This window comes from Salvelinus alpinus, chromosome 28, assembly GCF_045679555.1.
Source record: "Salvelinus alpinus chromosome 28, SLU_Salpinus.1, whole genome shotgun sequence".
Taxonomy (NCBI): domain Eukaryota; kingdom Metazoa; phylum Chordata; class Actinopteri; order Salmoniformes; family Salmonidae; genus Salvelinus; species Salvelinus alpinus.
This window is the reverse complement of record NC_092113.1, coordinates 3,056,194-3,079,428: the sequence shown is the minus strand read 5'-3', so window position 1 is coordinate 3,079,428 and position 23,235 is coordinate 3,056,194. Positions and strand designations below refer to the sequence as shown.

Here is a 23,235-nt window from a genome sequence, read left to right as displayed (position 1 = left end):
GAGCCGTCCGCCAGACAGGAGCAGCCAGAGCCGTCCGCCAGACAGGAGCAGCCAGAGCCGTCCGCCAGACAGGAGCAGCCAGAGCCGTCCGCCAGACAGGAGCAGCCAGAGCCGTCCGCCAGACAGGAGCAGCCAGAGCCGTCCGCCAGACAGGATCCGCAAGAGCCGTCCGCCAGACAGGATCCGCCAGAGCCGTCCGCCAGCCAGGATCCGCCAGAGCCGTCAGCCAGCCAGGATCCGCCAGAGCCGTCAGCCAGCCAGGATCCGCCAGAGCCGTCAGCCAGCCAGGATCCGCCAGAGCCGTCAGCCAGCCAGGATCCGCCAGAGCCGTCAGCCAGCCAGGATCCGCCAGAGCCGTCAGCCAGCCAGGATCCGCCAGTCAGTCCGGAGCTGCCCCTCAGTCCGGAGCTGCCCCTCAGTCCGGAGCTGCCCCTCATTCCGGTGTTGCCCCTTAGTCCGGTGCTGCCCCTTAATCCAGTGGGGTTAATTTGGAGGGTGGCCATTTGGAGGAGGCTACGGAAGCGGGGTTTGACTATGGTGGGGTGGGGACCACGTCCGGAGCCGGAGCCGCCACCGTGGACAGATGCCCACCCAGACCCTCCCCTAGACTTTAGGTGGTGCGCCCGGAGTTCGCACCTTGAGGGGGGGGTTCTGTCACGTTCCTGACCTGTTTTCCTTGTTTTTGTATGTGTTTAGTTGGTCAGGGCGTGAGTTGGGGTGGGCATTCTATGTTATGTGTTTCTATGTTGGGTTAAATGTGTTGCCTGATATGGTTCTCAATTAGAGGCAGGTGTTTGACGTTTCCTCTGATTGAGAACCATATTAAGGTAGGCTGTTCTCACTGTTTGTTTGTGGGTGATTGTTGCTGTGTCTGTGTTTGTTGCACCACACGGTACTGTCTCGTCTCGTTTCGTTCGTTCTTTCCTGTTCGTGCGTTCATTGTTTTTTATGTTCACAAGTTCAGGTCTGTTTAACGTCGTTTGTTGTTTTGTAGTTTATTCAAGTGTTCTTCGTGTTTCGTCTTCATTTAATAAATCATTATGTCTACATACCTCGCTGCATCTTGGTCCGATCCATGCTCCTCCTCGTCTGAGGAGGAGAACGAATATGACAGCCGTTACACAAATGATGTCAATTATTCTATCAGAAGCTTCTAAAGCCGTGACATTTTCTGGAATTTTCAAAGCTGTTTAAAGGCACAGTCAACTTAGTGTATGTAAACTTCTGACCCACTGGAATTGTGATACAGTGATTGTAAGTCAAATAATATGTCTGTAAACAATTGTTGGAAAAATTACTTGTGGCATGCACACAGTAGATGTACTAACCGATTTGCCAAAACTGTCACGTTCTGACCTTTATTTCTTTTGTTGTGTCTTTATTTAGTATGGTCAGGGCGTGAGTTGGGGTGGGCAGTCTAGTTTTGTATTTCTATGTTTTTCCTATTTCTGTGTCTGGCCTGATATGGTTCTCAATCAGAGGCAGGTGTTTTGTGTTGTCTCTGATTGGGAACCATATTTAGGTAGCCTGTTTTGTGTTGGGTTTTGGTGGGTGTTTGTCTTCAGTCTTTGTGTGTCTGCACCAGATAGAACTGTTTCGGTTTTCACGTTTTGTTGTTTTGTATTTTTGGAAGTGTTCAGTTTATTGTCTTTTATTAAACATGATGAACACTAATCACGCTGCGCTTTGGTCCTCTCCTTCTTCCACAGAAGAAAACCGTTACAAAAACTATAGTTTGTTAACAAGAAATTTGTGGAATGGTTGAAAAACGAGTTAATGACTCCAACCTAAGTGTATGTAAACTTCCGACTTCAACTGTATGTTAGCACAGCTGAAAACTGTGTACTGATTAAAGAAGCAATAAAACAGGCCTTCTTTAGACTAGTTGAGTATCTGGAGCATCAGCATTTGCGGGTTTGATTACAGGCTCAAAATGGCCAGAAACAAAGAACTTTCTTCTGAAACTCGTCAGTCTATTCTTGGTCTGAGAAATGAAGGCTATTCCATGCGAGAAATTGCCAAGAAACTGAAGATCTCGTACAACACTGTGTACTACTCTCTACAAAGAACAGCGCAAACTGTCTCTAACCAGAATAAAAAGAGGAGTGGGAGGCCCCGGTGCACAACTAAGCAAGAGGACAAGTACATTACAGTGTCTAGTTTGAGAAACCGACGCCTCACAAGTCCTCAACTGGCAGCTTCATTAAATAGTACCCGCAAAACACCTGTCTCAACGTCAACAGTGAAGAGGCGACTCTGGGATGCTGGCCTTCTAGGCAGAGTTGCAAAGAGGCTGATGCCTGCAGAAGGAGGCAGTGGCTGTAGGAAGCCTTTCATCATGGCATCCCGATTGTGGAACACAAAAAGAGAATGCCTGGCTGTGTCAAAATCGGCACCAAAGAAGGGACACGGATGGCGGTGCAAGACAGTGCAAGACAGCTGGGTTAGTATCACACTGTTGCCAGTTGTCAATGGGATATGGTCTCGCCTCCCTCAGCCTTTCTGAAGTCATTTGTTGTCTGCTAGCCCAGTCTGATGAGGCTGTGAGCGATGGTGGCGAGACGTCGTCGTGGACATCGGAAGTCTCAAAGACCTCCTGGAGTAGAGCATCTGTCCAAGAAATAGCCGCAAGATTAAGAAAGCATTTAAAAGTGCCAGATTTAGGTATTATGCACTTGAATAATCACGCGACTAATTAAAAGCAAACACAACATAAACATCCATCTTTGCATCTACCACACAGCTGCTATTCAAACAAATGAAATAAAATGTGTTATGCACTGCAAATTAAGTCTACTGTAACTACTGTTGGATACAGCTAAACTTTGAACATTGAGATATTAAATCAATTACAGAGTAGAAGCCTAGAATAGAAGGGGTGAAAGAGACTGGGTTTTAATGACAGAAGTTAATGGTTCTCTTTAGGAAGACAAATAGCTTTGGAATGTGTTTATTCGGCCCTAATCTATGGATTTCGCATGACTGCAAATACAGATATGCATGTGTTGGTCACAGATACCTTAACAGAGCCTCACAACGGGCCTCATGATCTCGTCACAGTATTTCTGTGCATTGAAATTGCGATCAATATAATGCAATTATGTTTGTTGTTCGTAGCTTATGCCTACCCTTGCCAAAACCCCATAGCCACCATTGGGCACTCTGTTCACAACGTTGACGTCAGCAAACCGCTCACACACACGATGCAAAACACTTGGTCTGCGGTTGTGAGGCCGGTTGGACGTACTGCCAAATTCTCTAAAACGACGTTGGAGGTGGCTTATGGTAGAGAAATTAACATTAAATTCTCTGGCAACAGCTCTGGTGGGCATTCCTGCAGTTTCTGCGATCTTTCATTTCAGCACAAGAAACATGGGACCAACACTTCACATGTTGCATTTATATTCTTGTTCAGTGTACATACCAACTGCCTTGGGAACATTAGTCCACTCGGTGGTATTGCAAGGATCTGTAAATAAAACAAGACAAAAAGTTAGATGTCAGAATTAAAAAGTCAAAATGTAACTTTTTTACTAGTGTGCATCCAGATTGCGTCGTAATTGGCTGAAAGTGAGTCTGTTCAAATGTACTGTACACTTGAGGACCAAAGTACTGCTGGCTCTCATTGTCTCCGTCTAATCAGGAAAATGGGACACCGGGTATGTGGACTGACCAATCAGTGAGCTTTACATCGAGGCAGATTGAATAGCTGGACTAGGGGTTGTTCCTAGATCCGGCCCATCTCTAAAGCCTTCTTCACACTGCAGACCAACTTCTTATGGCTGCAATCCCGTTAACGGGATCGATATGACAACAGCCAGTGAAAGTGCAGGGCGCCAAATTCAAACAACAGAAATCTCATAATTAAAATTCCTCAAACATACATGTATTTTATACCATTTTAAAGGTAATCATTTTAAAGGTAATCCCACCAAAGTGTCCGGTTTCAAATAGGCTTTTCAGCGAAAGCACCACAAATGATTATGTTAGGTCACCACCAACTCACAGAAAAATTCAGCCATTTTTCCAGCCAAAAAGAGGAGTCACAAAAAGCACAAATAGAGATAAAATTAATCACTAACCTTTGATGATCTACATCAGATGACACTCATAGGACTTCATGTTAGACAATACATATATGTCTTGTTCGATTAAGTTCATATTTATATCCAAAAACCTCAGTTTACCATGTTCAGAAATGCCTCCAAAATATCCGGAGAAATTGAGAGCCACGTCAAATAACAGAAATACTCATCATAAACTTTGATGAAAGATACATGTTTTACATAGAATTAAAGATACACTTGTTCTTAATGCAACCACTGTGTCAGATTTCAAAAAGCTTTATGGCAAAACACAATATTCAATAATCGTAAAACAGCGTTCAGCCACAAAAGCAAGCCATACAGTTACCCGCCAAATTGTGCAGTCAACAAAACTCATAAAAAGCATTATAAATCTTCACTTACCTTTGCTGATCTTCGTCGGAATGCACTCCCAGGACTCCCACTTCCACAAGAAATGTTTGTTTTGTTCGGTAATGTCCATCATTTATGTCCAAATAGCTATTTTTGTAGCGTGTTTGGTAAACAAATCCAATGTCAGGGAAGCGCGTTCACTAAAACCTGACGAAATGTCCAAAAGTTCCGTAACAGTCCGTAGAAACATGTCAAACGATGTATTGAATCAATCTTTAGAATGTTTTTAACATAAATCTTGAATAACGTTCCAACCGGAGAATTACATTGACTTCAGATGAGCGATGGAACAGAGCTCCCTCTCATGTGAACGCGCATGGTGAAAGCATGGTCAGGTCATGGCAGACCTGACTAATTCCCCTCTCATTCGGCGCCCCTTCACAGTAGAGGCATCAGACAAGGTTCTACAGACTGTTGACATCTAGTGGAAGCCGTAGGAAGTGCAAACTCATCCATATCTCGCTGTGATTTCAATAGGATCTTGGTTGAAAATCGACCAGCCTCAGAATTTCCACTTCCTGTTAGGATTTTTTTCTCAGGTTTTTGCCTGCCATATGAGTTCTGTTATACTCACAGACATAATTTAAACAGTTTTAGAAACTTCAGAGTGTTTTCTATCCAATACTAATAATAATATGCATATATTAGCAACTATGACTGAGGAGCAGGCCGTTTACTCTGGGCACCTCTGTGCACCTTTCATCCAAGCTACTCAATACTGCCCCTGCAGCCATAAGAAGCTCAAATCAGTTTTGTTTTTTAAAGTTACAAGTGACCAAATCAGATTTGTGTGTGCTCAGACAGCAGTCATTTGCTGACATGGCTACACTAGTTGTCATAGTAACGACGGGTGTGTGTGCAGTGGTGTAGGCTGGTGTTGGTGCTCATGCATCCTATCACTCACAAGTTATGTAGCAAGCGGTGGTGACAATGCCTGCCATGGACGTTTCCCAGTTTCTTTGAATGTTACAAATCATAGTGTAAGAACACTTAAATAAGATGGTCCAACTTTCAAAACAAGTCATTTTTGGCTAGCCACAGCAGTCAACTAGCGTAGGGTTTCCCAAACTCTGCCCTGGGACTCCTCCTGGGTGCACATTGTTGTGTTTGCCCTAGCACTACACAGCTGATTCAAACAACCAACTCATCACCAAGCTTTGAATATTTGATCACCTGTGTAATGTTTGACTGAAATATCACATTAATACACATTAGACATGGCAATATGTATAGAATTGTAAGAAGATGAAAAAATATCTCCACCAACAAGAGGGGTCTGAACAGTTTGTATCATGAACAGTGCTTGTGCCCATAGAAAGAGACGTTGCGCAGGATGTTCCCCAATGCTGGAAGGGGGGGCCTGAGTGAAAAGGTCAGGGAACACCTGCTCTTCAACAACATGGGGAAACATTGTAGCTGCTGTTTTGGTGTCTGGCCAGTAGATGGCAGGAGAGGGTTTGGTTTCAGGGTTTCCAGCAACAAGAAAGTCAAATCAAATCAAATCAAATTTTATTAGTCACATACACATGGTTAGCAGATGTTAATGCGAGTGTAGCGAAATGCTTGTGCTTCTAGTTCCGACAATGCAGTAATAACCAACAAGTAATCTAACCTAACAATTCCACAACTACTACCTTATACACACACAAGTGTAAAGGGATAAAGAATATGTACATAAAGATATATGAATGAGTGGTGGTACAGAACGGCATAGGCAAGATGCAGTAGATGGTATAGAGTACGGTATATACATATGAGATGAGTACTGTAGGGTATGTAAACATAAAGTGGCATAGTTTAAAGTGGCTAGTGGTACATGTATTACATAAAGATGGCAAGATGCAGTAGATGATATAGAGTACAGTATATACATATGAGATGGGTAATGTAGGGTATGTAAACATTATATTAAGTGGCATTGTTTAAAGTGGCTAGTGGTACATTTTTACATAGTTTCCATCAATTCCCATTTTTAAAGTGGCTGGAGTTGAGTCAGTATGTTGGCAGCGGCCGCTAAATGTTAGTGGTGGCTGTTTAACAGTCTGATGGCCTTGAGATAGAAGCTGTTTTTCAGTCTCTCGGTCCCTGCTTTGATGCACCTGTACTGACCTCGCCTTCTGGATGATAGCGGGGTGAACAGGCAGTGGCTTGGGTGGTTGTTGTCCTTGATGATCTTTATGGCCTTCCTGTGACATCGGGTGGTGTAGGTGTCCTGGAGGGCAGGTAGTTTGCCCCCGGTGATGCGTTCTGCAGACCTCACTACCCTCTGGAGAGCCTTACGGTTGTGGGCGGAGCAGTTGCCGTACCAGGCGGTGATACAGCCCAGGATGCCCAGGATGCCCAGGATGCTCTCGATTGTGCATCTGTAGAAGTTTGTGAGTGCTTTTGGTGACAAGCCGAATTTCTTCAGCCTCCTGAGGTTGAAGAGGCGCTGCTGCGCCTTCTTCACGACGCTGTCTGTGTGGGTGGACCAATTCAGTTTGTCCGTGATGTGTACACCGAGGAACTTAAAACTTTCCACCTTCTCCACTACTGACCCGTCGATGTGGATAGGGTGGGGAGGGATGTCAGGTTTCAGCTCCTTACCTCACATTGATGGAAAACATATGTCTACCGAGTACAGCTTGTGATGGCTGGCGGGTAAGTTGATCAGGCTGTGTACCTTGGTTAATGTCCCCCTGAATCTCTGCATTGGAACACGGGCACCTCTCATGTCTAGGACTCCCTCTACCGCCAGCTACCACCTCTAGTACTCTAGCTGGACTTCTGCTCTGTCTGACTGCCCATGGGCAATGGATTAATAGATAACTTGAGTCACTTTCGCTCCCCCCCCTTACCCCTCATTGACCCCCCCTCTCATTTCTCTCTCCGTCTGTCTGTCTACTGATCATACTTGCATAACGTGATGCAGTGAGGTGTTCGGAGTCACTTTGATACAAGGGGAGATTGCTGTTATCACCAGCGGAGCACATTAAACAACACAATGCTACCAAGGAGCATAAACATGAGAAAAGAAAGTGCTGTATTCTGTAGCAGCAGGAGAAAGAGAGAGAATGGAGAGAGATCAATAAGGGATACGAGCGGGAGTGAAAGTGACTATGTACAGTTGATATCTATGTAGTTCATATCTTTGTACAGTGTATTACAAATTGATGTATAATGTCTACAACACAATGGTCAGATATATAGACAGGTTTAATTTACACAAATGCATGTGCTACAATGGTGCACTTAAGCAGTTTACAATGAAGAAAACTGAATTGCAGGTTACATAAGAACATGGACATGATTAAAAATAGAAACATCTACCTCATCTAGTGTCCATTTAACAGCGTAACTAATGGTATTGAGCTTTTAATGTAGAGAGAGATTAGAATTACTGAAGCCACAGAGTGAAATAATTTAAAAACAAGTCTTATTTAAAAAGAAATTTGCTAGACCAATAGAACAGTTCAGTTTAAAAACATTCTTGCATGATGGCATCAAAGCCTTAAGTTGATCCCGTTTCCACTTGTGCATTCCACAGTATAAATTCCACACGACTAATTAGCATACTTTTAATCGCTGGAAATTTGACATGACACGGAATTGTCAATACAATGAATAGAGCCAGCATAGACAATACAATGCCACAAAAAAGGTGCATAAATGAAAGAATAAAGTGCTTTGAGGGTGTGGGTAGCCTGGACACTGGGTACCAGTCTGTCTGTGCTAACATTCAACCGAGAGAGATGGCGAGAGAGAGATGCTGAGTCCAGTTGGTCGGTGGTTTGGCAATGAATGGGGATCCAATCTTCCTTCTTAATGGAAGAGTGTCAGAAGTACCTTGTTGTTCATAGTTGTTAAGTGAAGGAGAACGTGAGTGAGTTTACTGATGCTACACAGTATCCAGGGTCATATCTTTTAGTGCACACGTTTGTCTGTTTTCTTCTGTTTGGTGTCTTATGATTTTAATTTTTTTAATTTCACCTTTATTTAACCAGGTAGGCAAGTTGAGAACAAGTTCTCATTTACAACTGCGACCTGGCCAAGATAAAGCAAAGCAGTTCAACAACACAGAGTTACACATGGAGTAAAACAAACATACAGTCAATAATACAGTAGAAAAATAAGTCTATATACAATGTGAGCAAATGAGGTGAGATAAGGGAGGTAAAGGCAATAAATAGGCCATGGTGGCGAGGTAAATACAATATAGCAAGTAAAACACTGGAATGGTAGATTTGCAGTGGATGAATGTGCAAAGTAGAAATACTGGGGTGCAAAGGAGCAAAATAAATAAATAAATACAGTAGGGGAAGAGGTAGTTGTTTGGGCTAATTATAGATGGGCTATGTACAGGTGCAGTAATCTGTGAGCTGCTCTGACAGATGGTGCTTAAAGCTAGAGAGGGAGATAAGTGTTTCCAGTTTCAGAGATTTTTGTAGTTCGTTCCAGTCATTGGCTGAGAACTGGAAGGAGAGGCGGCCAAAGGAGGAATTGGCTTTGGGGGTGACCAGTGAGATATACCTGCTGGAGCGCGTGCTACGGGTAGGTGCTGCTATGGTGACCAGCGAGCTGAGATAAGGTGGGACTTTACCTAGCAGGGTCTTGTAGATGACCTGGAGCCAGTGGGTTTGGCGACGAGTATGAAGCGAGGGCCAGCCAACGAGAGCGTACAGGTCGCAGTGGTGGGTAGTATATGGGGCTTTGGTGACAAAACGGATGGCACTGTGATAGACTGCATCCAATGTATTGAGTAGGGTATTGGAGGCTATTTTGTAAATGACATCGCCAAAGTCGAGGATCGGTAGGATGGTCAGTTTTACAAGGGTATGTTTTGCAGCATGAGTGAAGGATGCTTTGTTGCGAAATAGAAACCCGATTCTAGATTTAATTTTGGATTGGAGATGTTTGATGTGAGTCTGGAAGGAGAGTTTACAGTCTCACCAGACACCTAGGTATTTGTAGTTGTCCACATATTCTAAGTCAGAACTGTCCAGAGTAGTGATGTTGGACGGGCGGGCAGGTGCAGGCAGCGATTGGTTGAAGAGCATGCATTTAGTTTTACTTGTATTTAAGAGCAATTGGAGGCCACGGAAGGAGAGTTGTATGGCATTGAAGCTCGTCTGGAGGGTTGTTAACACAGTGTCCAAAGAAGGGCCAGAAGTATACAGAATGGTGTCGTCTGCGTAGAGGTGGATCAGAGACTCACCAGCAGCAAGAGCGACATCATTGATGTATACAGAGAAGAGAGTCGGTCCAAGAATTGAATCCTGTGGCACCCCCATAGAGACTGCCAGAGGCCCGGACAACAGGCCCTCCGATTTGACACACTGAACTCTATCAGAGAAGTAGTTGGTGAACCAGGCGAGGCAATCATTTGAGAAACCAAGGCTATGGTCTGCCGATGAGGATGTGGTGATTGACAGAGTCGAAAGCCTTGGCCAGGTCAATGAATACGGCTGCACAGTATTGTTTCTTATCGATGGCGGTTAAGATATAGTTTAGGACCTTGAGCGTGGCTGAGGTGCACCCATGACCGGCTCTGAAACCAGATTGCATAGTGGAGAAGGTACGGTGGGATTCGAAATGGTCGGTAATCTGTTTGTTGGCTTGGCTTTCGAAGACCTTAGAAAGGCAGGGTAGGATAGATATAGGTCTGTAGCAGTTTGGGTCAAGAGTGTCCCCCGATTTGAAGAGGGGGATGACCGCAGCTGCTTTCAAATCTTTGGGAATCTCAGATGACACGAAACAGAGGTTGAACAGGCTAGTAATAGGGGTTGCAACAATTTCGGCAGATCATTTTAGAAAGAAAGGGTCCAGATTGTCTAGCCCGGCTGATTTGTAGGGGTCCAGATTTTGCAGCTCTTTCAAAACATCAGCTGACTGGATTTGGGAGAAGGAGAAATGGGGAAGGCTTGGGTGCAGTGCTGTTGACCGGAGTAGGGGTAGCCAGGTGGAAAGCATGGCCAGCCGTAGAAAAATGCTTATTGAAATTCTCAATTATAGTGGATATATCGGTGGTGACAGTGTTTCCTATCCTCAGTGTAGTGGGCAGCTGGGAGGAGGTGTTCTTATTCTCCATGGACTTTACAGTGTCCCAGAACTTTTTTGAGTTTGTGTTGCAGGAAGCAAATTTCTGCTTGAAAAAGCTAGCCTTAGCTTTTCTAACTCTGTGTATATTGGTTTCTAGCTTCCCTGAAAAGTTGCATATCACGGGGGCTGTTCGATGCTAATGCAGAACGCCTTAGGATGTTTTTGTGTTGGTTAAGGGCACTCAGGTCTGGAGAGAACCAAGGGCTATATCTGTTCTTGGTTCTAAATTTCTTGAATGGGGCATGCTTATTTAAGATGGTGAGGAAGGCATTTTTTTTTTTAAATAACCAGGCATCCTCTACTGACGGGATGAAATCAATATCCTTCCAGGATACCCCGGCCAGGTCGATTAGAAAGGCCTGCTCGCTGAAGTGTTTCAGGGAGCGTTTGACAGTGATGAGTGGAGGTCATTTGACCGCTGACCCATTACGGATGCAGGCAATGAGGCAGTGATCGCTGAGATCTTGGTTGAAAACAGCAGAGGTGTATTTAGAGGGCAAGTTGGTTAGGATGATATCTATGAGGGTGCCCGTGTTTACAGCTTTGGGGTGGTACCTGGTAGGTTCATTGATCATTTGTGTGAGATTGAGGGCATCAAGCTTAGATTGTAGGATGGCTGGGGTGTTAAGCATGTTCCAGTTTAGGTCGCCTAGCAGCACGAGCTCTGAAGATAGATGGGGGGCAATCAGTTCACATATGGTGTCCAGAGCACAGCTGGGGACAGAGGGTGGTCTATAGCAGGCGGCAACAATGAGAGAGGTGGATTTTTAAAAGTAGAAGTTCAAATTGTTTGGGTACAGACCTGGATAGTAGGACAGAACTCTGCAGGCTATCTTTGCATTAGATTGCAAAACCGCCCCCTTTGGCCGTTCTATCTTGTATAATGTATAGACTAAGGTATGGTAGGATGTGAATACAGTGAAGGTAAACCTAGGTATTGAGTGATGATGAGAGAGATATTGTCTCTAGAAACATCATTGAAACCAGGTGATGTCATCGCATGTGTGGGTGGTGGAACTGAAAGGTTGGATATGGTATAATGAGGAGGGCTAGAGGCTCTACAGTGAAATAAGCCAATACACACTAACCAGAACAGCAATGGACAAGGCATATTGACATTAAGGAGAGGTATGCTTAGTCAAGTGATCATAAGGGTCCAGTGAGTAGAGGTTGGTTGGGGTCCCGGCGATTCAGACAGCTAGCCGGGCTATCGGTAGCAAGCTAGCATAGCCACCTCGTGCATTTCCGACGGTAGATTAGTGGGGTTCCGTGTGGTCGGGGGGATCAATCCAATTGGCAAAATAGATATAGTTATAGTGACCCAAGAAAAATTGTCCGATAGACTTGTTCAGATAGCAGCCGATAAGACAGCGATTCAGACAGCTAGCCGGGCTATCGGTAGCAAGCTAGCATAGCCACCTCGTGCATTTCCGACGGTAGATTAGTGGGGTTCCGTGTGGTCGGGGGGATCAATCCAATTGGCAAAATAGATATAGTTATAGTGACCCAAGAAAAATTGTCCGATAGACTTGTTCAGATAGCAGCCGATAAGACAGCTAACGATTAGCGGGCCCCAGATGAGCGTTCAGGTAACGTCGCGACGGAGGAGCCAGTTGGATAACTCCCTCGGGCAGATAACGTCGGTAGTCAGTCGTGAAGGCCCGGTGGGGCTCCGCATTGGCAGTAAAACGGGTCCGGATAGGTGATTGTAGCCCAGGAGTGGCTGAATGGAACTCTTCAGCTGGCTAGCTACGGAATAATTGATGTTTGCTCTGGGATCGACGTAAGCCAATAGTTACACGGGTAGCAGCTAACTAGCTGCGAAATCAAGGTGTAAATGTCCAGAGCTTGCGGTTGAAATCCGGGGATATGGAGAAAAATGGGGATGGCTTACTGATCGCTCTTTACAATAAGCGCTCATATTGTCATGTTCCAACACCTCGAGTTATACCACCACACCGGCAAAAAAAACTAGGCGTCCAGTAGCCCCTAGCCTCAATAAATGCATGGCAATATCAATGACAATAGGCTATTTAGTTCATAACCTATTGTCTGCTTTAGTCATTTGATCAAGTTGATCGCTCAGAGTGATGCTCTTGTCAAAAGCCGCTGGAAACACTTGTATTATAGGCTATAGCTATGACTACGGCATCGTGAATCTACAGAAACAACCGACAGATGGCACGAGATGCACAGTGACCAAATCTTTTCTAGACCCATTCCTTGGAAAATAAAATGCCGCTTCCGTGTTCCACACGTTTCACCTTAGACTAGCCTGCACACAATGCCTGATGGGATATGAGTGCATTTGCCTGACGTCTATGCATTGGCGTTTGTGGTACTACATTTCCCATCAACCACCATTCTTATATTCTAGTTCTCTCAGCTGAGTGATCTGACAGCGCTAGACAGCTTCGCCCCAATCGCTCTGAGCAGCCGGGGAGAGGCGAAGGGCAAAGGAACTGCAGTCATGGAGCAGTTGTAGGGATAACAGGCAAGCCTCTCCTGCCGGAAGAAATCAAGAAACCACAGCTTCATGACCGAAAACGCAATACCCAAAGTGTCAACGAGAAACGCAAGAGAACCGATCATGCAGTTCAAATACAGAAGAATCTAATCATCTATTCAAACGAAAGGGTTCTCCGCGATCCTTCAAGATTGGACCCGCTCGAAGCCGTCTCATCCCCTTCGTCGTTCGTCGTAGGATTAGCTGGCCAAGGTTGATCCATCACCAACATCCACAGTATGTCGGTGGAGGAGCAGCGCTATTCTGAAACGATGCTCGTGCTAGAGGCCGAACCGGAGTGTCTGCGAGCCGAGGTAGAGCGCCTTTCCCGGGAGCTGAGTGAGACCACCCATGAGAAGATCCAGGCGGCGGAGTACGGGCTGGCGGTGCTGGAGGAGAAGCAGCAGCTTAAACATCAGTATGACGACCTGGAGATCGAATACGAGACCGTGCGCCAGGAACTGGACATGCTCAAAGAGGTATGTTGTAGTCTTTTAACGGTGTGTATTTGCTGTATGAAATTGAAATATACATTTAAACTGCTATAAAATGCCATACATTTTATATTTGTGTGTGGGGTGGGGGGTGATGAAGAACTTGTAACTTTGCCTTATGTTCTATCAATGATTCCCCACTCAAGGTGAATTTCTATTATTGCCATACTACCCCTTCTAGCTATAGGCTTCGTAATATATTGTTAAGCTGCTGTGGAATTAGCTTTTTCTAATTTAAGATATTGGGGTTAGAGACAAATGCGTTCTGGTTTTCCATGCCCATACAGTTGTGCATTTGCTGTGGGATTTGAAATGTAAACTCAAATATACTGAACAAAAAATATAAACGCAACATCTAACAATTTCAAAGATTTTACTGAGTTACAGTTGAAATATAATCAGTCAATTGAAATAAATGCGTTAGGCCCTATTCTATGGATTTCACATGACTGGGAATACAGATATGCATATGTTGGTCACAAAAAAGGTAGGACCGTGGATCAGAAAACCAGTCGGTATCTGGTGTGACCACCATTTGCATCATGCAGCGCGACACATATCCTTTGCATAGAGTTTATCAGACGGTTGATTGTGGCCTGTGGAATGTTGTAATTTTCAGCTTCCGGGAGTTGCGTACAGATCTTTGCGACATGGAGCTGTGCATTATCATGCTAAAACATAAGGTGATGTCGGCGGATGAATAGCACCACAATGGGCCTCAGAATCTCGTCACGGTATCTGTGCGTTCAAATTGCCATCGATAAAAAGCAAATTGTGGTCATTGTCCGTAGTTTATGCCTGCCCAATACCATAAGCCCACCGCTTCCATGGTTGAGTGGCCGGTTGGACTTACTGCCAAATTCTCTAAAACGACACTGGAGGTGCTTATGGAAGACAAATTAACATTCAATTATCTGGCAATTATCTGGACATTCCTGCAGTCAGCATGCCAATTGCACGCTCCATCAAAACTTGTGTGACAAAACTGCACATTTTAGTGTGGCTTTTTATTGTCCCCAGCACAAGGTGCACCTGTGTAATTGTCATGCTGTTTAATCAGCTTCTTGATATACCACACCTTTCAGGGGGATGGATTATATTGGCAAATGAGAAATGCTGACTAACAGGGCTGTAAACATATTTGTGGACATAATTTGAGAGAAATAAGCTTTTTGTGCGTATGAAAAATGTCTGGAATCTTTTATTTCAGCTCATGAAACATGGGACCAACACTTTACATGTTGTGTTTATATTTTTGTTCAGTGTATGTTGCACTGCTGAAATATTATAGGCTTACTCCAATGAGGATGAAGATGAGTTATCTGACATGCTGAACATTCTATCTTCACTAATGTATCTGAGTAATGGTTATCCACTGCCACCCTGTTTATTAATGTGTAACTGATTAAAAAAAGTCGACATTCACTCAATTGCTTTTGGTTGATATCGTTTTATCCCTCATTTAAACACACATAAGTCCTCTCTAATGCCAATTTTGACAATACTCTTAGTAAAGCAGTCTCTCAAACCAGAGGACCTTATTTATCTGGTATTTCCAGTCTGGTTTGAAAAAGAGGCGCGCATGTGGTTTTTGAATTTTGAAAGTTCCCGCCTGAAAAAGAGGAAGGATGAGTAACCTACTCACAGAGGAAACAAAATGAGTTTTGACCATTCAGGAATGGGAGGAATGTTGACTGTTAGTTAGAGCAGGGAGACAGGATAAAGGACTGGCCTGTCTTTCCAAACTGTGAAAAGCCCTTTCCCACTTAAATGTAACACGCCAGTCCTAGTTCTACCTTCCTTTTCCTGGCAGAGGTTTCAGCAGCCTTGTGATTTTGATTCGGAAAGAAGGAGAGTGGGGTAAGAAGTAGCATAGGGAGTCAGAGTGAACTGCTGCAGCTGCTGAACAGCTTACGTGTCCCAGAGCAGTTCGGTAGAAAAGGGGCATGTCCTTTTTTGCACTGAGATTTCTCCCCAGAGATTCACTGCATGGCCTGGATGAGTCACTTCCTGCTATGTGGAACCTATCTCTGAGATTTTACTTCCCTGTTGCCTCCCACATGACTAGAACAGACCAATCATCATGGCTCAGTGGGCTGGGTACCCTATGATGACAGCTCCCTTGGGTCTGTAAATATGTGAGTGGGATGAGGAATGAGGCAGAGAGATAGAGAGGAGGGAGGCGGAGAAAAAGGGAGAGGAACCCTTGGCTGAACAGATATAACACACTAAAAGCTTAGGGCAATAAATACATTGTTGCTCTCTGTCGTCCCTTTCCTCTGTCTCTTCTCCCTCTTTCTCCCCCTCACTATTGCATCTCTCTCTCTCTCTTTACCGCTCTCTGTGGTTAGTGGCTGGGCTTTTGGAGTGCTTTCTCAGCAGCCTCTGCTCTGTGTTCCCATGCTTTCCTTTGGCCAGTATCTCAGAATAACATGGAAAACTCCTGAATAGAGGAAACAGACTGACAACGATAGAGCAAGAATAGGGTAAACTGATTGCTTCAAGATAATTATAGGGGTGCTTTTGTTTTTCTTCCACTTTTCGAAGCAGACTATTTGTTAAAAAAAATAAAACAGCCTGAATCATTGCATTTTTGTCTGACTTACCAAGTTGGTGATGTCTCGTTGGTTAGTCACGGAAAATTGTGTTTTGAATGAACAAATGTCTAACTACCACCGTTTGTTTGAGCAATTCTGGTTTGATGATCATTAAGACTTGTCCACCAGGAAATCAGTTCATTGTTTGTGGGGTTGCCATTTGTGAGAGTATAGTGGATATTGAGATTTCCATAGAGTCATGCCTGGATCCGTTTGCTGTGTGCCAAATTTAATTGATATTTTAATTCATTTGAATGACTGCCCTCGATGCATAGCCGCAGGAAGTATGGCTATGGGTGCTGAGGGTGCTGCAGCACCCCCAGAAAGAAAAAAAATATTCTAAAATACACCTTATCTCAGTGGATGATATCCACAGAAAATACAATAATACAATACAATAATAACAAAACATTTCTTCATATTTCATTTTATACAGGATGCCTGAATAGAATAATCTGCAGTAGAAGAGGGTGAGATGTTATTCTGCTGAAACACACTGTTTGGCCTGTAGAAGTACAGTGCAGATGGCCTGTAGAAGTACAGTGCACTCATGTCATTAGAGTACTTCAGTCACAATGGGTTGTCTGAATTCAAATGGCTCATTTCTATTGGCCTGCCACTGTGTGCTGAGTTAAGGGAGCACTATTAGCAGCAACTTTGGCGACTGGTAAGATGGTCTCGCTGACTTATACAAAACAGAATGTTGCCTGTCCTTTGTCTCTAGGGGTTGTTAGGACTGTTGGACTACTGTCTAGTCAGGTTAATGTTGGATGACCGTTGTCTCTGGAGATGGTTATTACATAGCTGTACCTGGCTACTATTTACAATGGCGAATACCATGTTTGGTTTTCCTTACTCTTTGGCAAACTGGGAGATTTACACATCACTGTCTGTCCAACATTGGACCCTGTGTTCGTCTCTCCGTGTGCACATAATTCACATGTGTTGTGTGTTAAAAGGACAGATGTTACTCTTTTGTCCCAATCTGGGTGGGAAAAAGCAGGCCAGAAATCATTGTTGGCATTGAGCAAAGTCCAGTTGCCTTTTAAACTGGAGTAGGTCTAACCCCGGGGGCAGGGAAGGACAAACTGCAGAAGAGGACACGCACACACACGCTCGCTAGTCAACACCACTTTGGAGGCAGTGCAATAAATTGGAGGAATTCATCTCTGTGCTGTTGCCTAGTAACAGCACAGATCTTTGCCTTAATTTGAGAATCCGGCATGCTGCCTTCCCAGCAGGTGTTACTACCAGTGTGACTGTGAGTGTGTGACTGAGGCTGCTGCTCTGCAAATTAAGGCTTTACAGCTACCTGCTGCTGCAGAATGGCACACATACAGGGAACCATCAGAGACCATCCATGGATGGAAGCTATTCTATGGATAGATTTGATATGGTATATTCTGAGGATATTTTCTGTCTTTCTATATGTCCAGCCACTGATTCCTTGCATGTTATTTCCCTCTTGTTGTTCCAGATTTTCTAGTAGCCAGTATTCTAGGAATCCTGCCCTGCTACTTGCTAGTCACCCTGACATGCTGCTCCCATACTAACATACTGCCCAGGCATTAGATTCCTACTGTTGGTATATTGTCATTACTTGGGTCTCTCACCCTCCCCTTACATTTTACTGTAACATGAGGTCACAACCTCTGTTTGGCTTTGCTTTGACTCTTGTCATTGTTTCTGAGTGAGTGGACCGTTGGCAAGCCAAGTTTCCCCACCCCCAATCTTACCACACCTTTCAGGGGTAGAGGGTACTGTTTGTTGACTGTTGCTACCCATTGATAGCCCATTTATAGCCAAAATAGCTGCTACGGCTATCTTGGATTATAGTGTCCATCTCTTGGCCTGTTAGACCTACATCCTGGGTCACTTGTCCCCCGGCTCCCCTGGGGTGTCCTAGGGTGCTTCTCAATCATTTAAAATGGATTCCTCTCCTCGTTTCCTTTTTCTTCCTCTCCTTTGTCTCCAATGATAAGATCCTATCGAAACACAAGGTAAACCTGCGTTCAAAGCGTAGGTTTATAAGAGCAGGTTTAGCACAATCCTACTTAGTCCTTTAACGTGATTAGGCTGCTATACTCTCCACCTTATGATGATACGACTGTGGACTTTAGCCACTTTACCATTAACAGTACAACTTCAAATGACAAGTTAATGATATTATACTACACCTTCACCTTACCAGTTGATGATAGCACAGGTTTACAGACTCGAGCCCCCGCAGCTGTTGTTTATATTCTTCATTTAAACCACTCAGCAAAGACATCATGTGCCACACCTTTCTTGAACTGTTCTTGTGACTCGTGGGAGTCTCCAACCACAGATCCAGGATTAGATTACTCTATCCCCATAGTCTCGTGATGCCATCCTTCCAGGTATCGTTTATTACTGGGCGGGAAATTGAGGTTTCCTCAGAACCCATTGTAACCATAACTATTACAGGGAAATAAAACAGTGGTTAGGGGTAACTTCACTGAGACTGTGGAATAGCTGTCTTGTTGTGAAATGTTGAGACTGGTGTTACGCAACTAGGATGCAATGTTGCATGTGACAATGTCAAGCAACTGTTGCTGTTACATGTGGCGAGTCTACATCTCCGGGCCTCTCTCAGGCCTGTGGAACCGATTGTCACGAGGTTGACCGGGTGGCCGTAAAGATGGACAGCATTCTAAAATGATTGTGGGAGCAGACAACGGGCCCATAGAACATTCCATAGCCTTCTCTTTCCACATCTTTTTCTTTGTTTCTCTCCAATGCTGGACCAATGCTGTTAGTCAACACACACACACACTACTGTTGTCATGACAAAGGCCAGTGTTCTCTGAGTTCTTGTGACATTGTCGAGAGTGTCAGAGAACACACTATAGCCATTCAGTCACGCCCCCCTCCCTCTCTCCCTCTTTTTCTCGCTCCCTCTCTCTCCAGCAGCTGTGCATCAGGCGGTGGAATTCTCCCTGACAATCGGAGGCTAAAACACAGTCAAGCTCAGAAGAACTGGCCACTCTGTACTCGGCTCGCCGGCCTTTGTGTGCCTAAGCCCGATAGGGTTAACAGGTCTTGGGTGTCAAAGATGAAGGGAGCGTTAAACGCACCCAGAACACAGAGGAATGACTTCAGGAGAGATTGAGAGAGGGCCCATTGTGGCTGTATTTGTAAGGACTGGTCACTTTTGTCCCTTTTTAAATGCCAGATCGCTAAAGCACATATCTATATGTCCTTTAACAAAGATGTTTGGTGTGACTTTAAACCCCTCCACTGTGCCCGTTGTGTCAAACCCCTAGGACTAGGGCTGTTGCGGTGACCGTATTACCGCCACACCGGCAGTCATGAGTCATGAAGGCAGTCAAATTCCATGTGACTGTTTAGTCACAGTAATTAGGCTTCTCCATGCTCTGATGCTGCTGATAGTCATTAGTAGACTACCAACTTGCTAACTGCCTGGTACTCAGGACTCTATTACCCCTCTAATCACGCTGACATCAATGCAAATGTAATCGAAAATCTAATCAAACACTTGTTGCACAACATTTCTATAGGCTATGCAATTGCACAAGAAAACAGAGTGATGGCCTCTATTAAAAAGAGGAGGATCCCATCAGCTTTCTATAGGCTAGGCCTACTATATTTATTTCTCAACTTTCCTAATATTAAGAATATATTTAGCACATTGATTATCTTTACAACAGGAGTATAGCCTACCTGGCTGGCATGAAGATGACCCACAGGAAACGCGTCCTCCATTTGCTATTTAAGTGCAGGTAGCCTAGTGGTTTGAGGGTTGGGGCAGTAACCGAAAGGTTGCCAGATTGAATCCCCGAGGTGACAAGTAAAAAATCTGTCGTTCTGCCCCTGAACAAAGCAGTTAACCCACTGTTCCTAGGTCGTCATTGTAAAGAAGAATTTGTTCTTAACTGACTTGTCTAGTTAAATAAAGGTTAAATAAAATAACATATTTTTGGATAATTGTCCATTCTAAATCAAAACAAATTTCACACATATATTATTTAGTACAGTTGAAGTCGGAAGTTTACATACACTTAGGTTGGTGTCATTAAAACTCGTTTTTCAACCACTCCACAAATTTCTTGTTAACAAGCTATAGTTTTGGCAAGTCAGTTAGGACATCTACTTTGTGCATGACACAAGTCATTTTTCCAACAATTGTTTACAGACAGATTATTTCATTTATAGGTCACTGTATCACAAATCCAGTGGGTCAGAAGTTTACATACACTAAGTTGACTGTGCCTTTAAACAGCTTGGAAGATTCCAGAAAATGAAGCTGTATTTCAAGGCCTACCTTCAAACTCAGTGCCTCTTTGCTTGACATCATGGGAAAATCAAAAGAAATCAGCCAAGACCTAAGAACATAAATTGTAGACTTCCACAAGTCTGGTTCATCCTTGGGAGCAATTTCCAAACACTTGAAGGTACCACGTTCATCTGTACAAACAATAGTACGCAAGTATAAACACCATGGGACCACGCAGCCGTCATAACGCTCAGGAAGGAGACACGTTCTGTCTCCTAGAGATGAACGTACTGTGGTGCGAAAAGTGCAAATCAATGCCAGAACAACAGCAAAGGACCTTGTGAAGATGCTGGAGGAAACAGGTTCAAAATTATCTATATCCACAGTAAAACAAGTCCTCTATCGACATAACCTGAAAGGCCGCTCAGCAAGGAAGAAGTCACTGCTCCAAAACCGCCATAAAAAAGCCAGACTACGGTTTGCAACTGCACATGTGGACAAAGATTGTACTGTTTTGAGAAATATCCTCTGGGCTGATGAAACAGAAATAGAACTGTTTGGCCATACTGACCATTGTTATGTTTGGAGGAAAAAGGGGGAGGCTTGCAAGCCGAAGAACACCATCCCAACCGTGAAGCACGGGGTGGCAGCATCATGTTGTGGGGGTGCTTTGCTGCAGGAGGGACTGGTGCACTTCACAAAATAGATGGCATCATGAGGACGGAAAATTATGTGGATATATTGAAGCAACATCTCAAGACATCAGTCAGGAAGTTAAAGCTTGGTCGCAAATGGGTCTTCCAAATGGACAATGACCACAAGCATACTTCCAAAGTTGTGGCAAAATGGCTTAAGAAAAACAGAGTCAAGGTATTGGAGTGGCCATCACAAAGCCCAGACCTCAATCCTACAGGCAATATGTGGGCAGAACTGAAAAAGCGTGTGTGCGCAAAGGAGGCCTACAAACCTGACTCAGTTACACCAGCTCTGTCAGGAGGAATGGGCCAAAATTCACCCAACTTATTGTGGGAAGCTTGTGGTAGACTACCCGAAACGTTTGACCCAAGTTAAACAATTTAAAGGCAATGCTACCAAATACTTATTGGGTGTATGTAAACTTCTGACCCACTGGGAATGTGATGAAAGAAATAAAAGCTGAAATAAATTATTCTCTCTTCTATTATTCTGACATTTCACATTCTTAAAATAAAGTGGTGCTCCTAACTGACCTAAGACTGGGAATTTTTACTAGGATTAAATGTCAGGAGTTTAAATGTATTTGGCTAAGGTGTATGTAAACTTCTGACTTCAACTGTATATTTAAAGACAAGATTAAATCAAGAATAGTCTGATGGGTGACAATATTAGCATATCACTTGTGAATTATATGTTATCACTTGTGAATTATGCCCAGTTTAAAGCATGAAACAATGCCATTTTTTTGTAATTTTTTCAAATCATAGTTGCACACCTCATGTAGCCTAGCCCATAGGCCTATATGTTTTGATAAGATTTGTATCACAACGAAAGTGGCCAAATAACTTCTTAAAATTAAGCACATTACTCTGCTTTACAAGGGGTGTAGAGTCTAACTGGGATACATAAGCAGCGCGTGAATTTCAAGTTTGGGGAAGATACTTTTCACCATAAAAATGCACCTTTATAATAAAGACATTACATGCATTATCGCATTTGCGTTCTCTTTTGATAGTATTGTTTTCCACTAATGGAACATTTGTGCTTATGACCTACTGCCGCGTGCGCATTGTTATCAAGTACTTCTCAAATTGAGAATGAGAGACTGACAAAGTGTGTACAGGTCGGCAAAAAAAAAAAAAAAACTAAACTTTTTTCAAATCATCATTAGAGTCGCATCATGCAGCCTTACAATGTATTAAAAATCAAAACATATAGCCCGGCGTTTGTAGAACAACTAAAGTTACACAAATAACTCGAAATTGAGAATATAGGAGGACCTATTTCTTTGTTAACACTCAACACAGAATAGCCGCATCTGCGCACTCCCTCAGAAATCATTTGGAGAAAAATATCCTTTCTATTTTATTCAGCTTTGTTCAATTGAATTTTTCATACTATAAAATAATATAAAATAATGCCACGGAATTATAAGCAAATCCTGTCTTCTAAATGAATTAGTGTACCCAACAGCCATTTGGCATAGCCAGATCAGGACCTAACATAAGGACAACTCAGAGTATGCTGTTCTGTTCTTCTGAAATAGACTACATTTTCTTCATATCATGTTTCTTTAGACCTATCTAAAATAAGTAATGGATTTATTGTGAAGGTGTAGACTATATTACATGGATTTATTAGACTTTTAAAATGTAGATGTTCCAAAGGTCTGCATCAGTGGCTTGTGTGGAAGCCAGGAGATGCTAAATGTGTTTATGTTAATCACGGACTGACAAAATTCCGTGAACGCCACAGCCCTACCTATTGGATGGGTAACACAGTCCATTTGCTCCCTTGTAAGGGAAGAGATGTCCTAAAGTCATCCTCAGCTTGATTGTTGTAGTCCCACGGTTGGATTGGTCTCTAGTAGGGGGGTGTTTGTCTGGAGTGTTTGCCCCAATATGGAGCTCTGATAGTGGGGTTGGTCAGTGATTGCAGGGCCACCCTCCCTGGAGCCACCAGACCATGTGTGGTTGATATGGATGCTTCTCTAAACTATGTACTTTGGGATCCCCACACCCCCTGCCCATATTGTGTTAGAGGGTATTTTAACCGTTCCTTTCATCTCTGGCGGCCCTGTTCCGGACACCCGCTCTGCAATTAAGGGGTAATCTTTTCTAAATGGCAC

General features: G+C 43.7%; 1 protein-coding gene across 2 annotated transcripts in view; it reads left to right on the top strand.

The window, feature by feature from the left end:
* Positions 1–12,940: 12,940 nt before the first annotated feature.
* LOC139556948 (protein bicaudal D homolog 2-like) overlaps positions 12,941–23,235 on the top strand; it is a 76,878-nt gene continuing 66,583 nt past the window's right edge. For both annotated transcript variants that reach the window (XM_071371133.1, XM_071371132.1), the window contains exon 1: positions 12,941–13,541. In XM_071371133.1, coding sequence (XP_071227234.1) covers positions 13,302–13,541 — 240 coding nt within the window. In that variant the 5' untranslated portion in view covers positions 12,941–13,301. The remainder of the gene's footprint in view (positions 13,542–23,235) is intronic.